General features: G+C 40.6%; 1 protein-coding gene across 1 annotated transcript in view; it reads left to right on the top strand.

The window, feature by feature from the left end:
* si:ch211-140l13.3 (centromere protein J) overlaps positions 1-18741 on the top strand; it is a 169064-nt gene that overhangs the window by 44453 nt on the left and 105870 nt on the right. Inside the window, exons 4-6 of the mRNA XM_059648436.1 lie at positions 345-455; positions 3730-3874; positions 9131-9230. Coding sequence (XP_059504419.1) covers positions 345-455; positions 3730-3874; positions 9131-9230 — 356 coding nt within the window. The remainder of the gene's footprint in view (positions 1-344; positions 456-3729; positions 3875-9130; positions 9231-18741) is intronic.

The raw sequence follows: 18741 nt of genomic DNA, 5'->3' as shown, positions 1-18741 counted from the left end.
TGTTCATGCTGTGTCTGATCTGCGTATTTCCAAAATTAGTGAGGGTATACAAATTAGAAAAAATTTCATGACACTTACTATGGTATGAATAAATGTATCATGTATTCGATATTTACTGATCAAAGTATTTAGAAATGCTATTACACTGGTATGACTTGAACTCAGGTCTCCTGGCTAGGCTGTTTGGAATGTAAGTCTTTAATTACAGTATTACAGTACTTCAATGAACATTATACATTTGTGATCTGTGAAAGTTCATGTTTTATAACAGTATTAGTTGAAATAACTGTAATTGATATTCTTTAAGATTCTTGCTATCAAACTCTTTGGGTTTTGTGTGATAGGTGATTCGATGGCTGAAAATTCTATTTTGGTGCAGCGATCATCTAATGAGAAACCTGAGATACATGTTTCTGGACAACAAATTCAGGCAGAGGAAGCAGAAACGAGTGTAGGTAAGATTAAAACGCAAATTGTTTGGAGGCAAAGGAAATCTTACAAACAAACAAACTTTTGTTTTAAGATACTCTACCTATTGTAGAAGTAAATAATATACTTAACTTTAATTTCTTCTTGGTCAGATTAATTTGTCGCAAAAGTTAAGGGGCTTTGACAGAGCAGTGTAGCAGCCTCACACTCCATTGACCCAGCCAAAAGGATGTTTAAAATGTCAGTGATTGCTGGCATGTCCTAATTTTCCTGCAAATTTTCTTTGACACTGATCCAGCTTCTTAAGACACAGTTCTCAGAGTGAACAGATCCTCTGACGCTCCATTATATATCTGTCAGCCAGGGCTCCCTGATTGGACCAAATTAACAGCCCCAATCAGGGCATTCATACGCTGTGAGATCCACTTTGCTGACCTTGTGACAAACACTATATAACTTATCCACAACACCCTGTATTAACCATGGCTAATCATCCTTGGATATTATGGGGCAATGTATCCAATTAGCCTGCATGTTTTTTAGACTGTAGGTGGAAACCGGAGCACCTGCAGAAATACACATACGGTCACAGGGCAAATGTGCAAACTCCACACAGAGAGTCACTCGAGGCTGGAATCAAACCCAGATACCTAGTGCTGTGAGACAACAGAGCTAACCATTGTGCCAACATGCCACTCTAGGAGACATGAAAATTTGAACATTTTGATTGGAGCTGAGAAGTTTGTTGGATTACCTTATCCTGAAGATTACAGAAGTCGCTTTGGCAAAACAACATTTTAACTTACTTTGGTTGAAAAGGCAGATATGGAGATTGACAAATTAAGCATTATCACAGAACACGTGAAGGCGGAACTGGGGGAAAATACAGAGAATGGTTAGCATATGTAATTGTCTCCCAGAAACCTGGAGGTGAGACTATAAATACTTCTAACTTCCAAAGTGATTGAGTCATTTACTGAAAAGGATAAATATAAAAGCTATGATCAGGGAACAATATAGTGGAATTACAATATGTGCAGAAAAACAACACCAAAGACTTTAGAGATAACAAAGTGTAGAGCTGGATGAACACAGCAGGCCAAACAACATCAAAGGAGCAGGAAAGCTAATGCTTCGGGTCTGCTCCATTTCTGAAGAAGGGTCCAAACCCGAAACATCAGCTTTCTTGCTCCTCTATGCTGCTTGGCCTGCTGTGTTCATCCAGCTCTTCACCTTGTTATCTCAGATTCTTCAGCATCAGCAGTTCCTACTGTCCCTGAACCAGACTCTTTATTAGCTCAGAGACCTGCCCCTATGCTTGCAATATTTCTGTTTCTTATTGCTTGACTGGCTTTGCCTTATTCTGCTATAGTCCAAGATATATTGTCTAGGGTTATTTGCCCCAATTCAAATACCTTTTCTTTATTGTCATAATTATTTGTTTCTGCTCTCCTTCTGAAGATGTTGTACAGTTCCTCTGTTGTTTGGATTCTTCTGGTATATCTTCTGGTTCAAGTAACCATTATCTTGTATAAATATCAACAGTGAGTTTCAGGAGTGATTCCAGTTCTGTTCTCGCAAAATATTTAGCTTCCCCAAAACCAGGTCTTGCCAGTAGAGTTGCTGAATCATAACAAAGTGCAGAACACATTAACTTAGCTTTTTACCTTTCCAATCTAAAACTGATGCTACTTGTGGTATACCTTTCGTTCCTCTGGCTGGGATAATCCTACTTTGAGCTGAGTAGGCGTAAAAGTCCTGATGTGACTCATTTACTGACTACATGGGCTCTCTGGCAATTATGTGTATGTGTATGAATATGTGCAAGTGTAAATATACATCATTTGGTTAACTCTTCAATGCCTATCTGTTGGAAATCCAAGTTTATTCTGTTCTTCATCTAGGAAATGAATCTCCATCATTCCTAATCTGACCAACAGATTTTTCAATATTCCCAAGCACCCCAAAGTGTTATGAAGCAAGTTATTTGCATGGCATTCTCCATATTCCGCTGAAGGATGGCCAGTTTGTGCTTTTCTAAACAAAAATGGCCATGGAATGTAAGCACTACTGGCTACTGCCAGCACTTATTGCCATCTGTAATTGTCCAGCGGGCAGTTAGCAATCACCCACATTGTTTAGTGTAATCTACACTTGATTACAGAGCAAAGATTTCCTTCCCAAAGGGCATTCATGAACCAAAAGAGTTTAATAACAATTAACAGTAGTTACATGCTAGTCATTAGTCTAGATTTTTATTCCAGATATTTATTGAATTCAGTTTTCACCATCTACCATGGTGGGATTGAAACATGTCTCCAGAGCATTCACCAGAATTCTGGATTACCAGACTGGTACTGGATTTCTAGTCAGGTTGCACTTGAAAACGTTGTCTTCTGTCACCAACATATGATAGCTGATTCAATAAACAAAGTTAGGCATACAAATGTTTTAAAAATCACCTACATGCACTTGATAAATAGTACATAACTGGTTAGTACTCTGCACTTGCATTTCTATTTTGAACTTCAACAAAGTAAATGTATTGGACTTCTAATTTCTGTAATAAGTGGTAAATATGCAATATGAAACAAGGCTGGTTTCTCTTTGAGTGCAAGTCCATAGTGCAAAACCGTTCATGAATCAGGTCAAGTTTTCAATAACCTGACATACTTATTCAAGAATGCCAAGTAGCCAAATGGCATACAACGTCTAATAGTGCGTTAGTGATTTGCCTAAGGGTAGATACTCTGTTCATTCTCTACTCCTTCATTTTGTGCTTTTCAATTGCTTGCAGGTGCTTCTCCTTTCAATTTCAGGATGTCAAACTCATAAGTCTCAATCTTCCTCTTGATCTACATTTAATCTTTCTTCAGTCATCTTCTTAACAAGTGTTCTTGACTTAGAATAGAGTACTCATTGATAATATTTCCTCCTTCACCATGTTGAGGTCATCTTCATCAATCTTGTCTTATCACAAACTACTTTCTGCTTCCCTAGAACCACAATTTGCAATTTTCTAGCCTCTGAATGTCTGTTTTTCTCAAGCTTGATGTTTCATCCAGGTATAATAAGACACAGGATACAACATAAGATACAGAATTAGGAAAAACAAGTAAATTGTTCTGCTCCCCATCCAACAGCTAACAAATTTGAAACTGGATATGCTTTGCTAAAAGGACATGAATTGTTCAAGCATTTCATCCTTGGACCAAGATATATTATCACATAAAAGTATTTGTGGTGACATAATGTTGCAGCTGCTTAAAAGAATTGAATTAAATTCCAACATTTCTGTAGATGAGTGTATCCATAAGGATGAAAACTGTCCTAGGAATCTTTCTCCAATCATCGAGGATAAAAGTGAACTACAATTAGAGCAACATGCTGTCACTCCATTTGGTATTCAAGGAAATTCGAAGAAACCAGACGTTCCAGAGGAAAGGTAAGAGTAAAGGATATCTCGTACTGAATGTTTTCTCTTATATATCATTGAAAGATTTCTTTTATTTTCAAGCATTTTTGGTTTGTCCTTTTATTGTGTGTCACAATTTGGCCATACCATCTATACCAACTAGATATTCTAAATTAATCTAGTTCCATTTGCCAGGATTTGGCCCACATCCATCTAAATCCTTCCTATTCATATACACATCCAGATGCCTTTTAAGTATTATTAGTGTACTAACCTCCATCACATCCTCTGTCAGCTTGTTCTATACATGTCACCATACTCAGTGTGAACAAGTTGCTCCTTAGGTCCCTTTTAAATCTTTCTTCTCTCACCTTAAACCTATGCCCTCTAGTTTTGGACTCCCCAACCGGGAAAAGACCTTGAGTGTTCATCCTATTCCCGCCATTCATGATTTTATAAATCTCTATAAGGTCACCTCTCAGCCTCTGATGCTCCATGAAAAATAGCCCCAGCCTAATCAGCCTCTCCCTATACTTCAAACCCTCCAACCCTGGTAACATCTTTGTAAATCTTTTCTGAACACTTTCAAGTTTCACAACAGCAGTCTCCATCCAGAATGTCCTAACACTCCAGTGCTTTCTGAACTTCCTTGACTCCTAGTCAAGTAGCATAGTGACTTTAAAATTTTCATCTTCGTTTTCAAATTTCACATGGTCTTGTCCATCCTTATCTCTTTAATCTACTCCAGAGCGACAACTCTGCAAAATATTGGCATTCCTTTAATTCTGGCCTCTTGTACATTCTCAGTTATAATTGCCTCACCAATGGTGCCCTTGCCTTTACTTGCTTCGGCTCTAAGTTCTGGATCACTGTTCCTACACATTTTGCTTCTCTATCTCACTTCACTCTTGTAGTAATTTTTGTTAAACCAGGAGAGGTTTTCACCTTCCATATTTCTGAATCAGTTTACCATTGTTTATTTGATAATATTTGATAAGTATAACCAAAAGTTGAAGCAGTGTAGCATCTTTAAGAACAGAATATAGGTTCAATGAACTGATAACAAAGTATAGAGCTGGATGAACATGGCAGGCTAAGCAGCCGCAGAGGAGCAGGAAAGCTGACGTTTTGGGCCTGGATCCTTCTTCAAAACTGGGGGAGGGGAAAGGGGATTCTGAAATAAGTAGAAAGAGAGAGGGAGGTGGATGAAAGGTGGACAACGGAGCAGATAGGTGGAAAGGAAACAGACAGGTCAAGGAGGCCGGGATGGAGCCAGTAAACGTGAGTGTAGAGTAAAGGGGAGTTGGGATGGAGCTTGGTCAGTCAAAGGAAGACAGACAGATCAAGGAGGTTGGGATGAGGCTGGTAGGTAGGAGGTGGGGGGTGGGAGTTGAAGTGAGAGTGTAGGGTTCTTCAGATCTTTACAGAAAGAATGAAAGGGGAAGGTTTCCTCAACATGCCCGATGAGATCATTAAATTTCAATCTGCTAGAATTTGAAGAAAATATTGCTCACAGTCATGTAAGGGCCATGTCTAAAGGTGCCTATCCACTAATTCATTAGCTGACCATTAAAGGAGTGGCGAATCTCACACCTCTCATGAACTTACTCATGCAGCAAACATTTTAAATTTGTGTGTTGTAACAACTACTATGAAATACCATTCCACAAATTCTATTTTAACAGTTGCTTTGAAAATCATGTAATTAAAGATTTGAAGAATCATTTGAAGATTTGTTTGAAGACTTGGTAGGAGGCTACATTGAACTGTTAGTTAAGAAAGTCTGATCTAATAGATTTTTACTATATTATCTCCATGCAAAGTGTCAAATTGATAGCAGCTCGGGAAGGTTCAGTCATTACCATATATACCACCATAGGTAGCCATGATACATTGGAATGCCAATATCCTGTGCTAGAAAGTTACCCTGCCCCTTTGATTTTAAAATTTACATTACATTTACACAAATGTGCCTGCAAGTGCAAAATGTTAATCAGCCAATACAGCTTGCAGACTAAGGGGATAATTTTAAATAGTACAAATGTGTTATATTTGGCAGTTACAGGGTAGACTTCATTCTTCATAGAACAGCTCACTCTTGCGTTTACTGTTTGGAAGTTTTTACACATGTCTGAGTTATTGATTATCTTCCAAGGTACCACTAGATTCTGTACTGCAGGATTTATTTATACAGCTATGCTAGTTAGTATTGTCCAAGTTTATGGCTTAGCTGATTTCCAAACCGCTAATGGATTTTGCTGGGAGAGTTTAGATACACAGCTGTTCTGGTGAACCTGAGCTTGTTTTCTTGATAAATTTATAAGCTCTTAATAAGGTTGTGGCTTTTCTGGAGTATATTCAAATGATTTTTGTATAGTTTGACAAATATGTAACCATCTCAATGACTTCCAAGTGTTAATGTAGGTATTGTAAGACATAGGGTGAGACGGTTAGAAAGGGTGAAGGGTGTGGGGGTTGGGAAAAGAGCAGGAAGGGAGGGACCCTTACAGTAATCTGTAAAGATTAGTTTATGTTGCTGTCAATGGAAGCCATCCTTTTACCAAAAACACTGAGAATCCTGGAGAAACACAGCAAGTCTGGTAGCATCTATGAACAGAGGAACAAGTTCATGCTTTGAGTCCACTATGAGTCTTCTTTAGAACAGGTCTTTTTAAACTCGCTGATTTGATATCAACCTGCTTCCATCTCTGCCTTGGGTCTTTCAGGAGCTGACCTGACTCCCCTCCTCCCCAGAGGAATGTCCCACCGGCTGGCAATGCCAGAATAGAACATGGAGTTACATCATTTAGAAAATTCTTAAATCCTAATTCCCATTTCATTTTGAAGCTTCAACCTAACAGGCACATACAACCGTCAAGGTAACAAATGATCAAGTAATCTGCTTTTGTGATGTTTATTGAGGAAAAAGTATCGATCTGGACACATCTTCAAAACATTGTCATGTGATCTTATAATTCTGTCTGCAAGAACAGATGGCACATCACTTTAATGCCAGAAGACAGTACTGAGGAAGCACCAGGTTTGTGTAAATTACTTGAAACTACAAACATAGAGAACCTTGAACTTTTCAGTTCACTTGTTTCTTTATATTTCAAGTTTCATTACAGAAATGTTCGGCTAAATCTTACCAGAAACTGGCCGTATCATTTTCAACATGTTTCATGGAAGATTTCTATCCAAGAGGCCTGGCAAGTTCAGTCATGCTGTTATCCTAAGCTTGTCTCATTAACTATAGGCTTTGCCCCTATGGCATCCTGCCTGTCATACTCCCTAATTTTCTGGAGGTGTAAATACTCCCTACTGCCAGCACATCCTTGTATTTACAGCACCATCTTTAAAGGGCCATTGTGCAGATTGGAATTCCCCTTCTCTGTACATATAGTGAATGAGCAATCACAAACCATTGCTTATCAGGGTACATAGGTGACAAAGTTGTCACTTCATTGCACATATAAGTGCACAGTCTCACATCTGTTGCTACACCTACACCTTACTCATCCTTAGCCATATCCCATTACTATTCTGCCAAAGTCAATGCAATATCTTCCCCAATCGTGATGTAACCCAAATTCTTGTCATTATTTAATGTGGGACCATGACATACAGGGAAGCCTTCAAACAACTTAAAACAATTACCTTTATTCAGCAACAATAGAAGCACATAAAAAATTGACAAACAGAAGCTTCCAAAATGTGGTACTTCACCCAGCTCTCATCTACTGGAACTGGCTGTTAATTAGGTCCTGTCTGGTTTGTTACACTTGTTTTGTTGGTTGAAGTGATTCTATAATTTCAACATTCAAGAAAGATGCATATGAAATATTTGCTCCATGGCTGATTGCTGTTGACAACCATGATAAAGCCCGCTGGTTTTGTGTCTGTGCTAAACAGCAAGGCAAGGCAGACATACTGTGAGCCTTTAAGCTATAGTTGAGGCAAGAAAATGCCAAAAGACAAGGCAGGGGTGCTGTGAGCATCCAAGTTGGCATAAAATGAGTGAGTACTACGAGAGTGAGCAAGGTGCCCTGAGATGCTGTCTGGGTCCAATCTTTGAGTTAAAATGAGATAAGTGGCTAAACATACGTGCAACGTGTCCTTACAACTGCATTCTAATGAAAGGTGCTCGTGTATTCCAAAGTGCAACATTGAAGTGTAGAACTATACTGTGAGTGGGTTGGAGATGTACCATGAGAATTTCTGTAAGGCTGTCATGCGTTAGATGCCAAGGTTTGTGGAAAGGGGCTGTATACAGTACTGCCCATACTGCCCTGAGATATTGATGGCCAAGATGTAAGTCTGGAAAGGCAGGCAGCACACCCGAATTGCCAAGTAATTGCTCTGCTGCCTTTCGTGACGTAAATTATTGCCTTCTAATATCTATCCAACAGTTCAAAAGTTAAAAATTTCATAATAATGAAGTGAGAATAACTAATAATAATATGCTAATACATGGAAATATCACTCCCTAGCAAGAATCCCATCTAACTGTTCAACGTTTGCTTGGGAAATGGGACTTTTTGCTAATGACATCAAGAAGCTCCTCGCTGGCCATCTCACATGATTTTCCCAACATTTTTACTGTGGCCAGTGTTCTTTAGGTGGGATGATTCTGCTCATTTTATTTTGTTTTGAACAATAGTTTTCTGTTTTGTGATGGCTTTGTTTGAAGACCTTCCCCCTGTACTGTTGTAGATTGTGTTAATTTTTGTGATCACACCCACTGGAATGAAATTTGCACCACAACTTCCTGACTGAGAGAGATGAGTGATACCATCTGAGCTACAGCTGACAAATCAAAGTATTTAGGTGTGGTTTTTACATTTTCTTACATTTCTCAGGATTTAAAGGCAACTGTCTTAATGAGTCGAGAGAAAATGTTTTGCTGCCGTTCACTTCAGTTACATTTTGGAGTACTGCTATTTTTGAGAATGTTCCAAATCATTTATCACAGACGAACAAACAGCAAAGCCGTAGAATGCAAGCTAAGCCAATTTGCTAACATATTTGATCCTGTGCAAGTCTAAAAATACTAAAATTTCTTATGATGAATAGTCAGCATCCAGGAAATGTCTCCACAGATACTGTTTGACCTTTTGAGATTTTACAGTATTTTCTGTTTTGATATTGGTTGACTTTCCACCTTTGCTGTCAGGGGTTAGACTGTACTCCCATTTTTTGCTAATAGAGATTACCAGAAATTTCTGACATTGGAATTTTAAAACAAATACATGATATAAACCTAACTCCACTTATTGTTTCTCCTAGACCCATCAGACCTGGAATTAGGGAAAAACAAAAGACTTTTGAAGATCTTGTTGAAGAACTACTTAAGGTCGATTCAGAATTAATTCAACAGGGTCCTCAGGTAAGAAAGTCATTTTCCTTGGTGCCAAACACAATTGGTTGAAGTGATTCTATAATTTCAACATTCAAAAAAGATGCATAGAAATCAGGTGCCAAGTAATTCCACTTAATATTAACCATTGAAAGAAGGTACCTACAAAGGATCAGTTAGTAATCAGGGAGAGTTTAGATTTTATTGTCAACAATGAGTATGTTTATGGTTAAGTGGGAAGTTAAAATATTAAATATTTCAAACCTGAACCTAATTCATTTGAACTTTCTCTTTTCCAGTTTTAATAGAGGTAAGATGGAGGGATATGGGCAAGTAACCACCTTGTTCTCAGGAGATATATAGGAAGGATATTGCGAAACTTGAAAGGGTTAAGAAAAGACAGACAAGGATATTTCCAGGGTTCGTGAGTTTGAGCTATAGGGAGTGGCTGAATAGGCTGGGGCTATTTTCCCTCGAGCATTGGAGGCAGTTCCTAAAAAATGGTGAGGTGTCCTATCTCAGGCTTCTGTGTTGACTTTCCTAAGTCAACACAATGACATCTTTTACTCTCTTATCTGTATCAGTGTGTAGTAAAGGCTAAGAAATGGCTCCTAGCATGAGTTGAAATGAAAGATGATATTGAGCTAAGGTGGTGGACAAGGGTAGTATGAGCCCCTGGCACTTTAGTTACCTGTTCTCAGGTTGTTGACCAGAATTCTTTGAATACATGGAACAAAAACAAAATTTCTGGAAAAGCTCAGTAGGTCTGGTAGCATCTGTGAAGGAAAAAACAGAGTTAACATTTCGAGTCCAGTGACCCTTCGTCAGAACTCCGATTGACATAAGTTGAAGATTCAAAGTCCATTAATAGGTGCTCAGAGATAAGGGAGAAAGGACTACTTCCACTGCTTCAGGTAGATGAAGATTAAGTCAAGCATGTCCTAGACTACTGAAGAGAATACAGGCACTACAAGCTACAGAGATCAACATTCTCTCTCATTTTGTAGGATCAGTAAATTACTCTCACCTGTCATGAGCTGTATATTTTTCCTATCTATTTAGATTATGCATCATTTTTAAACTGTTGTAACTTATAAAATACCTGAAAACCATTTATTAATTCTTGACCACCTATTTTGGTAACTTGTGATTCTCAAATCTTATAAATTAATCCAATATTCCTTTCCCATTATATGATTTCCTATCTTCAAGTCACAAAATCACAGAACCAGTCTTTCCAATTTCCCCCAGCCCTTCCATTCCCCAGCAGCCTATAATTGTGGTTTATCCACTTGACAACAAGCCAACCTCTCAATCTGGCTGGCAATAGTGAAAAATGGAAACAAAAATATGTTCGTTGACTCCTGTTGTTAAATTCTGCAGGACCTAAGGCAAAGCTAATCTTGTGTTATTCCTGAATGCAAAACAGCTCCTCCTCTGCCTCCCCATGTGAATCAGATCCAATAGATCAGAAAATGTATTATAATCAATACCAACTGATGTTACAGAATTTAGAGATCTGAGATGGAACATCGAATAAGGAAACAAATAGCATTAAAAGAAATGAACTGGGTATTAGTGAGTATCTTGACCTTCAAGACAGTGATAACATAATGGATCAGCTACACAGCAGCATCAATATAATTTATTACTGCAAGATATCTGATTGGAGATGAAACTCAATCATTATATACTGACTGCTGATCACTGTGGCCTACCTTTTGTCCTTTCTAAAAGCATGAAAGTGAACTATAACAGTATTAACCAAAGGGTGTGAGAACATGATCAATAACCTTGACGCTTGGTCAAGTGGTATCTGCCAGAAGCTTCTGCTGGCATTAGTGGTGAAGAAATTTTCTGGCAATTTTCTGATCTATGACAACATTGTTTCTGTCACCTGCTGCATGGCCAGTATAGCATCTGGTTCGTTACCAATGTCTGGCTTGGTTTAAAACAAAAAACAACTTCAGATGCTGGAATCCAAGGTAGACGAACAGGAGGCTGAAAGAACACACCAAGCCATGCAATGTTGGGAGGAAAGGAGCAGTCAACGTTTTGGATATATTCCTCAGGACTTGGATGTGAGAGTAAGCAGGAGGTGCAGTTAAAGAGCCTGAGAAAGAAATAGAGGCAGAATAATAGTGATAGGTATGACCAGGCTGGTTGATGGTAGGGATGAATCCAGTTGGTGACTGGAAGGGAGGGTTAGAAGTTGGAATGGAAGGAAGAAGGTGGCAGTTGGAAGGGCAGCAAGGGATAGGTGGGAAGGTTATTTGAAATTGGAGAGCTCAGTGTTGAGTCCTCCAGGCTGTAGGGTCCCCAGACTGAAGATAATTTGTTATTCTGCAAATTTGTGTTGGGAATCTCTGTGACACTGGAGAAGGCCGAGGACAGACATGTCGGAAGGAGAATCGGACGGGGAGTTGAAACGGGCAGTGACCGGGAGGTTACGTTGGCCATTACAGGCCAGGCTCAGCAAAACTGTCACCTAGTCTACACTTGGTCTCACCACTGTAGAGAAGAACACATCAGGAGCAATAGATGCAATAAATTAGGTTGAAGGAGAAGTAGGTGAAGTTCTGTCTCACTTGGATGGACCATTTAGGGCCCTGAGTGGAGGTGAGGGAGGTGATATATGGATGAGTGTTGCATCTTTCACAAATACAGGGGATGGTACCAGGTGAGTTGGAGTGGTTGGTGGGGAGTATGGTATGAACTAAGGGGTTGTGATGTGAATGGTCCTTATGGAAGGCAGAGGAAGTTGGGGATAGGAAGATGTTCCAGGTGGTGGGATCTAATTGGAGTTGGTGGAAGTGTTTGAGGATGATACTTTAGATGAGGAGCCTGGTGGGGTGGAAAGTGAGGACAAGGACACCCTGTCTTAATTATATTTGGAGGGGGTGGTTAACAGCTGTGAGTGCGGAATGAAGGAGGCACGGTGGAGGGCTGTCTGAATGACAGAGGAGGAGAAAAGAGCATTGTTTGAAAAAGGTGGGCATCCGGGATGTTTGGGAATGGAACGTCTGCTCATCATAGCAGATGCGACGGAGATGGAGGAATCGGGAACACTGCCCCTCTGACATGTCCATCCACGGCCTCCTCCAATGTTGCAGCAACTCACAACGCAAATTTGAAGAACAACGCGTTATCTCGACTCTGAGTTCTCCAATTTCAAACACCCTTCTCACCCATCCCCTGGCTCGCCTTCCAACCCAACCTGCTCTCTTCCATTTCACCTTCTGTCCCTCCCTTCCAGCTACCAACTGGATTCATTCTTCCCATCAACCAATCAGGTCGTATCTACAATCAGTGTCCACCTATCACCACCATTCTTTCTCCACCCCTCCCCCACCTCTTTATCTGTAGATCCCCGTACCTCCACACCTCGTCCTGAGGAAGGGTTATACCCAAAACGTTGACTGCTCCTTTCCTCCAGATGCTGCCTGGCTTGCCTTGTTCTTCTATCCTCCTGGTTGTTTACCTCAGGCTCGATTTGTCCCTGCTTTTTTAACGTACGGTAGATCTTGTCTCACTTGCTGTATCAATTGTCTGGACAGAAACATTTATTAAAAATTTGTGGGACGTGGGCATCGCTAGCTGGCTTGTTTTAATGTTTATACCTAGTTGTCCTTGAAGAGACTTTATAATGATTGTTACAACTGAATGTTTTGCTAGGCTGTTTCAGCAGGTGATTGCGAGTTAGTCACATTGCTGTAGAGTCACATGCAGGCCAGACCAGGTGAGGATGGCAAATTTCCTGAAGGACATTAGTGAACCAAGTGGGATTTTCCAACAATTGACAATGGTTTCATGGTCAAAAGTAGATTCCTAATTCAAGTTTTATTTTTATTCCACCATCTGTCACAGCAGGAATTGAACCTCAGTCCCCAGAATATTTGTATCAGAGATAATAGGAACTGCAAATGCTGCAGAATCTGAGATAACAAGGTGGAGAGCTGGATGAACACAGCAGGCCAAGCAGCATCTTAGGAGCAGGAGAGTTGACGTTTCAGACCTAGACGCTTCATCAGAAATGGGGGAGGGGAAGAAGGTTCCAAAATAAATTGGGAGAGAGGGGGAGGTGGATCGAAGATGGATAGAGGAGAAGATAGGTGGAGAAGCAACAGACAAGTCAAAGAGGTGGGGATGGAGCCAGTAAAGGTGAGTGTAGGTGAGGAGGTAGGGAGGAGATAAGTCAGTCCAGGGAGGACGGTCAGGTCAAGTGGGGGCTGTGGGATGACGTTAGGAAATGGGGATGACGTTAGGAAATGGGAGTGCTGCTTGATGTGGGAGGAGGGGATAGGCAAGAGGAAGAACAGAGTAGGGAGGCGGGGACGAGCTGGGCTGGTTTTGGGATGAAGTAGGGGGAGGGTTCACAATAAACAACTGCGCCTCCCAGTTGCGAACCATTTCGACTCCCCCTCCCATTCCTCAGACGACATGTCCATCCTGGACCTCCTCCAGTGCCACAATGATGTCACCTGAAGATTGCAGGAGCAGCAACTCATATTTCGCTTGGGAATGCTGCAGCCCAATGGTATCAATGTGGATTTCACAAGCTTCAAAATCTCCCCTCCCCCTACTGCCTCCCAAAACCAGCCCAGCTCGTTCCCAACTCACTAGACTGTTCTTCCTTTTACCTATCCCCTCCTCCTACCTCAAGCAGCACCCCCATTTCCTACCTAATAACCTTATCCCACCCCCTTGATCCGTCCATGCTCCCTGGACTGACCTATCTCCTCCCTACCTCCCCACCTACACTGACCTTTACTGGCTCCATCACCCGCCTCTTTGACTTGTCTGTCCCCTCTTGACCTATCTTCTCCTCTATCTATCTTCTATCCACCTCCCCCTCTCTCTATTTATTTCAGAACCCTTTTCCCCTCCCCCATTTCTGATGAAGTGTCTAGGCCTGAAAAGTCAGCTTTCCTGCTCCTAAGATGCAGCTTCGCCTGCTGTGTTCATCCAGCTCTACACCTTGTTATCCCCAGAATATTTGCTGAATTTCTGGATTAATAATCTAATGATAATACAACTAGGTCATTGCCTCCCCTGAAGTAATGATAAAGTAATTCCAACTCTTTAGTCACTCTATATACATTACTAGACTCCTCCTTAGGAACATGCTTCTCCATCAACGGACTGTTACTTCTGTCTGTCTCCCGTTCAGACCATTGCTTGTCTGGTGCGCCCATCATCAGTTGCATCTTTTTCTCATTTACATTTACCTTTTACTCAGGAAAGAAGATGCTTATGTTTGTGGGTGAGACCAGAATAGTGGCCATGAGTTGAAGAAAATAAGCAATAAATCCAGAGTAGAAGTTACTAAGTTGTAACTTGCAAAGTGCCAGAAGGATCAGTGTCAGTGCCTCAGTGATTAGTTAGATAAAAACATGGTGTCACATATCCAAGTTTGCAGATGATGTAAAGCTAGGTAGGACTGCAAGATGTGAAGAAAGCACAGAAGCTGTAAAGACATACCAACAGATTGATAGACAACAGAATGGTAACTGGAATATAATGTGGAGAAATGAGACAGTGGTGCAGTGGTAAAGTCACTGAATTAGTAACCCAGAAGCCTATGCTACTGTTGCAAGGATATGGACTAAAATCCAGTGCAGTAACTTGTTAAATTAAAATTCAGTCAATAACTTTGAAATTGTAAAAATGAAACTGGTGACCGAGAAACTATCATTGATTGTTGTAAAACCCGTTTGGTTCACTAATATCCTTTGGGGAAGAAAATCTGACCGTTTTGTTTCCATGTGACTCCAGACCCACTGCAATGTGGTTGGCTCTTAACTGTTCTTTGAAGTTGTCTAGCAGTCATTCATTTTGAGGCATTTAGGGATGGGAAACAAATTCTAACATTGCGAATGAAGCCCATGTTCCAAGGTCCCATGAAAGAATGAATAAAAAAAGTTCACTTTGGTTGTAAGATTGGAGAATATTTTTTAAAAACAGTTTGATCTTGTATACAAAAACAGAAATTGCTGGAGAAATTCAGCAGGTCTGGCAGCATCTGTGGAGTAAAAGTGGAATCAACATTTCTGGACCCAAAATGTTGAGTTGCCAGAGTTGCTGAATTTGTAGAGTCACAAAGTCACACAGAACAGAAACAGATCCATTGGTCCAACCAGTCCATACCGAACATAATTCCGAATTAAACTCGTCCCACCTGCCAGTTCCTGACCCATATTCCTCCAAACCATTCCTGTTCATGTACTTATCCAAATGACTTTTAAGTTTTGTAATTACAACCATCCAACAATTTCTGTTTTTGTTTTAGAATTTCAGCCTCTATAGTTTGATGTTTTATTTTAATGTTGAACTTGTAAATGTTAATATTCGAAGAGCCTAAGTCTATTTGTACAAGGAACTAGGAAAATCAGTATGCAGGTACACAAGTACTTGAGAAGGTAACAAGCATGTGGCTTCTATCTTGTCTCTTGTGTTCTTGTGACAGTGCTTGGAATGTAGAACTTGCTACCATAAGGAGTCATTAAGACAAGTAGAAGATGTAATTCTTGGGAGAGTTAAATAACCACATAATTAGAAAGGAAAAGAAGGATATGTTCATGGAATTAGATGATGAAAGATGAAAGGAGATGCTTGTGGAATATAAACATAGACATGGAAATATTAGGGTGAATGACCTGATTCTGTTTCTGTGAGTATTAAATTATGCCATGTAAAGAAACATCAAAAAAGTGAGAACTGGAAGGGCCAAGCACAGAGACAATGTTTTCAGCAGCAGATGGCCGTAGGCAAGCATAGAGATGAGTATTTTTACAAATTTGGAGTAAAATGTCTTCATGCTGGAGATGATTTGAAGATTCAACGTCAACTTAGGATAAAATAGCTGAGGTTAAAAACATTATGGTTAAACCTGAGGCAGAAAATGAAGAGAGGGTAGAATCAATGGTCTGTGTGTGGAATTTAAGGCAGGGTTGATGGTAGCTAAAGTTTTCTCAATATTTAACTAGAGACAATTAAAGACTGAATGTTAAACAAGCAATCTGACAACGTAGTGACAGCAGAAAATTGGTGGGAGGTGGTGGAGAGAAAGAAGAGGGTGATTAAGAAACTTTTTAGTATGCTTGCATTCATTACTCAAACCTTATGTAGGAGTGTAGGAGTTGGGACATCGTGTTCAGATCGTACAGGACTTTCGTGAGGCCCCTTCTGGAGTACTGTACCCTGTTATGTGAAGGATATTATTCACCTAGAGAGGGTTCAAAAAATATTTACCAGGATATTGCTAGAAATGGAGGGTTTGAGTTGTCAGGAGAGGCTGGGTAGGCTGGGACTTTCGCTGGAGCGTAGGAGATTAAGAAGTGACATTATATAGGTTTATATAATCATGAGGGGTATTGACAAGGTGAATAGAAGGTCCTTTTCCCTAAGGTTGGGAACTTCAAGTTGAGGGAACTAGGGAACATATTTTTCAGGTGAGGGAATAAAGATTTAAAGAAGACATGAAAGGTAACTTCTTTACAGTGGAATGTTCGTGTATGGAATGAACTTCCAGAGAAAGTGGTGAATGAAGGAACAGTTTCAATGTTTAAAAGACATTTGGATAAGCACATGAATAAGAAATGTGTACAGGGATATGGGCCAAGTGCAAGCAGGTGGGACTAGTTGACTTTGGGATATGGTCAACATGGTCTAGTTAGACCGTAGGGTCTGCTTCCATCCTGTATGACTATATGACTCTGTCTCTATAACTGGGTGACTTCACAATGCATTGTTTTTATTTTCTCAGCTATACCTCTTCTTTTCTCTGCATGTCCTAAACAAAAGCACATTCTCCAGCACTTTCCCAACCTTATGTCTATTTCTACTAATAAATTTCTCACCTCACCTGTCCCTCACGAACTAAGCCCACTATAGATTGCTCTGTTGACCCTTCCTCTACATTGAGGTAGTTATCCTCCTTTGGAGGTCAGTCAGAGCAGTGACAACAGCAGCAACTGAGCAAAGGAGAGCAAATCTGAGGGTGAACAGCAGCAGTGGTAGCAGGATAACTATTTGAGGAGCATGGCCTGGACCAAGGTGAGTCCAAGCAGCAACAGTAGCAGCAACAGAATGAAAGAGAATGAACCAGAGTCTGTGTGGATCTGAATCTATGGAGAGAGCTCCAGAGGTGACATCACGATTCAAAAAGTTATATAGGCCTGGGTGTCAAGAACCAGGTTTGCCGACTGAGTGAGTAGTGTTTGGAGAGAGATAAAGTGCTTACTTTTTATTGATATAGTCTGCTAGGAATAAAGAATGGGAGCAAGAGACCTGACTTTGGTGACTAGTGAGTAAGATTGCATAATCAGTTCCTGGATTATTGTCTGTAGCTGATAGTTTGTTGATAGTTTAGTGGAATACTTCTCCTGCAATATGAGGAAAATCCTGGACACTTACATGAAGTTGCGGATGGACTCACTATTGAGCATCCATAAGGCTGTGAATGTTGTGGATAGCAGATTTAGTGAGCTGGTCACACCATTCCTAAGAGATACACAGATACAGAAGAGTTGGGTGACCAGCAAGAAGACTGATAAGCCTGGCAGGTATAGCATTATTACCAGTGAGGGTAGGAATAGAAAAATAGTACAGTTAAATATGTGGCTAAAGATCTGTTGTAGGAGAAAGAGCTTTAGGTATGTAGATCATTGGGATGTCTTCCAGGGCAAGTGGGACTTGCATGAGAAAGACAGGTTGCGCCTAAACTGGAGGTGCATCAAAACCCTGGCAAGGACGTTTGCTAGTGCTGTATAGGAGGGTTTAAATCTCCTGTGATATTCCCCTCTCAAACAGGTATGATGTTTTGGATACTGTTGTAGGGGGTGTCCTCTTGAGAAAGCAGCAGCAGCCAGATCAGTGATATCAATACTGGTACTGTTATATAGTGCGTAGGGTTGAAAGTGTAGGTGAGGCAGTAGCGATAGGAGACTGTATAGTCAGGCGCATAGAATAACGTTTCTGTGGCTACAAAAGAGACTCACCGATGGTGTGTTGCCTCATTGGAGTCAAGGTCAACAAGGCTTCAGAGTGAGAACAGGAAGGGAAAGGGAGGGTGATCAGCTAGTGATTGTGGTTTATTTTGGTACTAATGGCATAGGCAGAAAGAGAGATGAGGCCGTGTAAAGGGAGTTCAGGAAGTTAGGTAGGAAGTTAAACAGTAGGATCTCCTGAGTTGTAATCGCCAGGTTACATTCTGTGCCACATACCAGTGAGGGTAGGAATAGAAAGATCTGCTGTAGGAAGGAGAGCTAATTAGATCGTAAGGATATCTTCCAGGTCAAATGGGACTTGTATGAGAAAGACAGTTTGCACCTCTCCTGGAGGTGCACCATTGTTCTGGCAGGGAGATTTGCTAGTGCTGCACGTGGAGGGTTTAAATTAGTGTGGCTGGGAAGCAGGTACTGGAGCAGCAGGTCAGCAAGTACAATAACTGAGAAGGAATTAGAGACTGAGGCTGGTTAAGATTAAGAGGAAGAACAGACAGGGAGAGCTTACTGAACATGGCAGGACTAGCAGTCTGAGA

The sequence above is a fragment of the Stegostoma tigrinum genome, chromosome 9 (genome assembly GCF_030684315.1).
Source record: "Stegostoma tigrinum isolate sSteTig4 chromosome 9, sSteTig4.hap1, whole genome shotgun sequence".
NCBI classification, from domain to species: domain Eukaryota; kingdom Metazoa; phylum Chordata; class Chondrichthyes; order Orectolobiformes; family Stegostomatidae; genus Stegostoma; species Stegostoma tigrinum.
Note: the sequence above shows the minus strand (reverse complement) of the source record. Positions and strands in the feature narration are given on the sequence as shown.